This window comes from Eriocheir sinensis, unplaced genomic scaffold (genome assembly GCF_024679095.1).
Source record: "Eriocheir sinensis breed Jianghai 21 unplaced genomic scaffold, ASM2467909v1 Scaffold606, whole genome shotgun sequence".
Lineage (NCBI taxonomy): Eukaryota > Metazoa > Arthropoda > Malacostraca > Decapoda > Varunidae > Eriocheir > Eriocheir sinensis.
Window position 1 is genome coordinate 162,501 of NW_026111950.1, and position 2,500 is coordinate 165,000.

At 40.1% G+C, this 2,500-nt stretch overlaps 1 protein-coding gene across 1 annotated transcript in view; it reads left to right on the top strand.

Moving 5' to 3' along the window:
• LOC126993371 (mucin-2-like) overlaps positions 1-2,432 on the top strand; it is a 9,782-nt gene extending 7,350 nt beyond the window's left edge. Inside the window, exon 4 of the mRNA XM_050852430.1 lies at positions 2,427-2,432. Coding sequence (XP_050708387.1) covers positions 2,427-2,432 — 6 coding nt within the window. The remainder of the gene's footprint in view (positions 1-2,426) is intronic.
• Positions 2,433-2,500: the final 68 nt, after the last annotated feature.

Here is a 2,500-nt window from a genome sequence, read left to right on the forward strand (position 1 = left end):
AAGAGGGAGGAAGAGAAGGAGGAGGGAGGGAAGGGGGCGTGTCTGGAGGGGAGGAGGAAAAAAGGTTAGTTCAGCCCTCCTCTTAAATAGACAAGAGGGTGGAAAGATCGGAGGAAAGAAGAGAGGGAGGGAGGGAAAGGAGGGAGGGAACGGGAGGAAACTTTTAAAGAGCAAAAGCTTTCCTCCCTTACCCCTTCTCTCCCCCTTTTCCTTGCCTCCATCCTTCCTTCCTTCCATCCTTCCTTCCTTCCTTCCTCCCTTCCTTCCTTTCTTTCTTTCTTCCTTCCTTCCTTCGTCCTTTCCTTGCTTCCTTCCTTTCTTCCTTCCCTCCTTTCTTTCTTCCTTCCTTCGTCTTTTCCTTCTTTCCTTCCTTCCCTCCTTTCTTTCTTCTTTCCTTCGTCCTTTCCTTCCTTCATTCTTTCCTTTCTTTCTTCCTTCCTTCGTCCTTTCCTTCCTTCCTTCCTTCCTTTCTTCCTTCCTTCCTTCCTTCCCTCCTTTCGTTCTCCTTTCCTTCGTCCTTTCCTTCTTTCCTTTCTTTCTTCCTTCCTTCCTTTCTTTCTTCCTTCCTTCGTTCTTTCCTTCCTTCCTTCCTTTCTTCCTTACTTACTTACTTACTTCATCCTTTACTTCTTTCCTCCTTCCTTTCCCTTCCCTTTCTTCCTTACTTTCTTCCTTCCATATTTCTCTAACTACCAAAAATATTTAGTGAGTGAATTACATAAATTTGTCAAAACACAGACCGCTCAGAAGAGAGAGAGAGAGAGAGAGATGGAAAGAATTAAATATAGAAGTAATAGTAGTAGAAGTAGTATTTGTTATTGTTGTGGTTGAAATACTATAACTCACTTTTGTATTTTGAAAGGAATTAACTTTTAGGAAATATTCGCAGCCATTGTATAACTTGAAAATAACGAAATCAATTGCAATACGGCCAGTGAATAACCGCCTCAGCCTGCCGTGAGAGGTTATCCGACCCTGGGCCTCGAGGAACTGAAATGGGCCTGGAAAAAAAAGTACCCCTAAAGAAGGCTTCCGACTCTATAAAAGGAGACTACATTTATATAGAAAAAAATATCGGTTCAAAATAAGGCTTAAAGTAGTGCTTCTTAGCCTTTTCTGATTTCAGTTCTGCAGCACTCAATAATAGACAGCCCGGCGCCCTTTGAACTGTTCTTAGGTTGCTCTGAAACTCTTATAAATTAGTTGCAAAGATTATGCTTTTAACAGCACCATAAAATAATAGAAAACGTCGTTTGGTAATTTATATTCCTTAATTCCTAAAAATAAATATGAAATAAAATGTTATTAGTGTTGAGAACCAGTAACATAAATAGTTCTCTTCCTGAAATGGCGAAAGACGTGCAGTTTAAGGTCGGCATTATGAGACACTTTGGCTTCTCACATCAGCTATTTCAAAAGGTCAAAGAGGGAGTCAGTCGAGTTCTAATGAGTGTTTCTTTAGGTTCACGGTACAGAGGAAAGGTCAAACTGCCATCAGTGTCATAAAACTACTCCTGGAAATGCCCACAACTCCTACGAAAGCCTTGTCAAATATGTGAACTTGGGCGACGAAATGTTTAGTAACACGACCCTAATTATCCCGTCAAGTTGCACTGCTTGGCTCCCGTTGATTCCCAGCACCGATAAAAGTCAGCTTCAGCGACCATGGGAGGTGCAAGAATCCCAGGCTAAGAAATGATGTTGGAAAAGATACCTGTTTAAATAGAGGGAAGTTAAAGCTTCATGAGAAATCCACGAGTTCGTGAATGTACTGATCGTATTTCTAAATGCATTAATAGAGTTTGCGAACGCACTCATAGGGTTTGTGAACGATTTGGTTGTGTTTGTGAAAACGAGAAATATTGGGTGGTAAAATATTATTTGTGATGTTTCTTATGCTACTGCTGCACAATATGAGATAGATAGATAGATAGATAGATAGATAGGGATAGATAGATAGATAGATAGATAGATAGATAGATAGATAGATAGATAAAGATAGATAGATAGATAAATAAACAGATAATATCTATTTAGAGATAATATTCGTTTTAATTCCGATATCTTTACAATCAAGCAGCGTCATCACCCTTAATTATCTGCCGCCATCTCCATATTATATCAAACGTTGGAATTTTTATTTTTTATTCAGATATTCCTTCATGCAATACATAAATTCAAGCGTCTTCCTTTCTCATCCTACACCTAATCTGCCAACTTTTTTTGCTCTTGAAACATGTCCAAACAATCCCTGTTGCTCTAATATCCTGAAGCTTGTCGCCCGTTTTTGCTCTTTTGTACTGGAGACTGAAACTGTTATTGCTACTATTATATAGAGAGAGAGAGAGGTGTCGTCGGGTTCAGGGCTTCACAGTGACGGGTTTGGCGCCACAATGAACCAGAGCTTCTCATGTGTCACCCCTCAGCCGTAAGAGAGAGAGATCGTAGGAGTTCGAAATCCTTATTTTGCAACCTCTCTCTCTCTCTCTCTCTCTCTCTC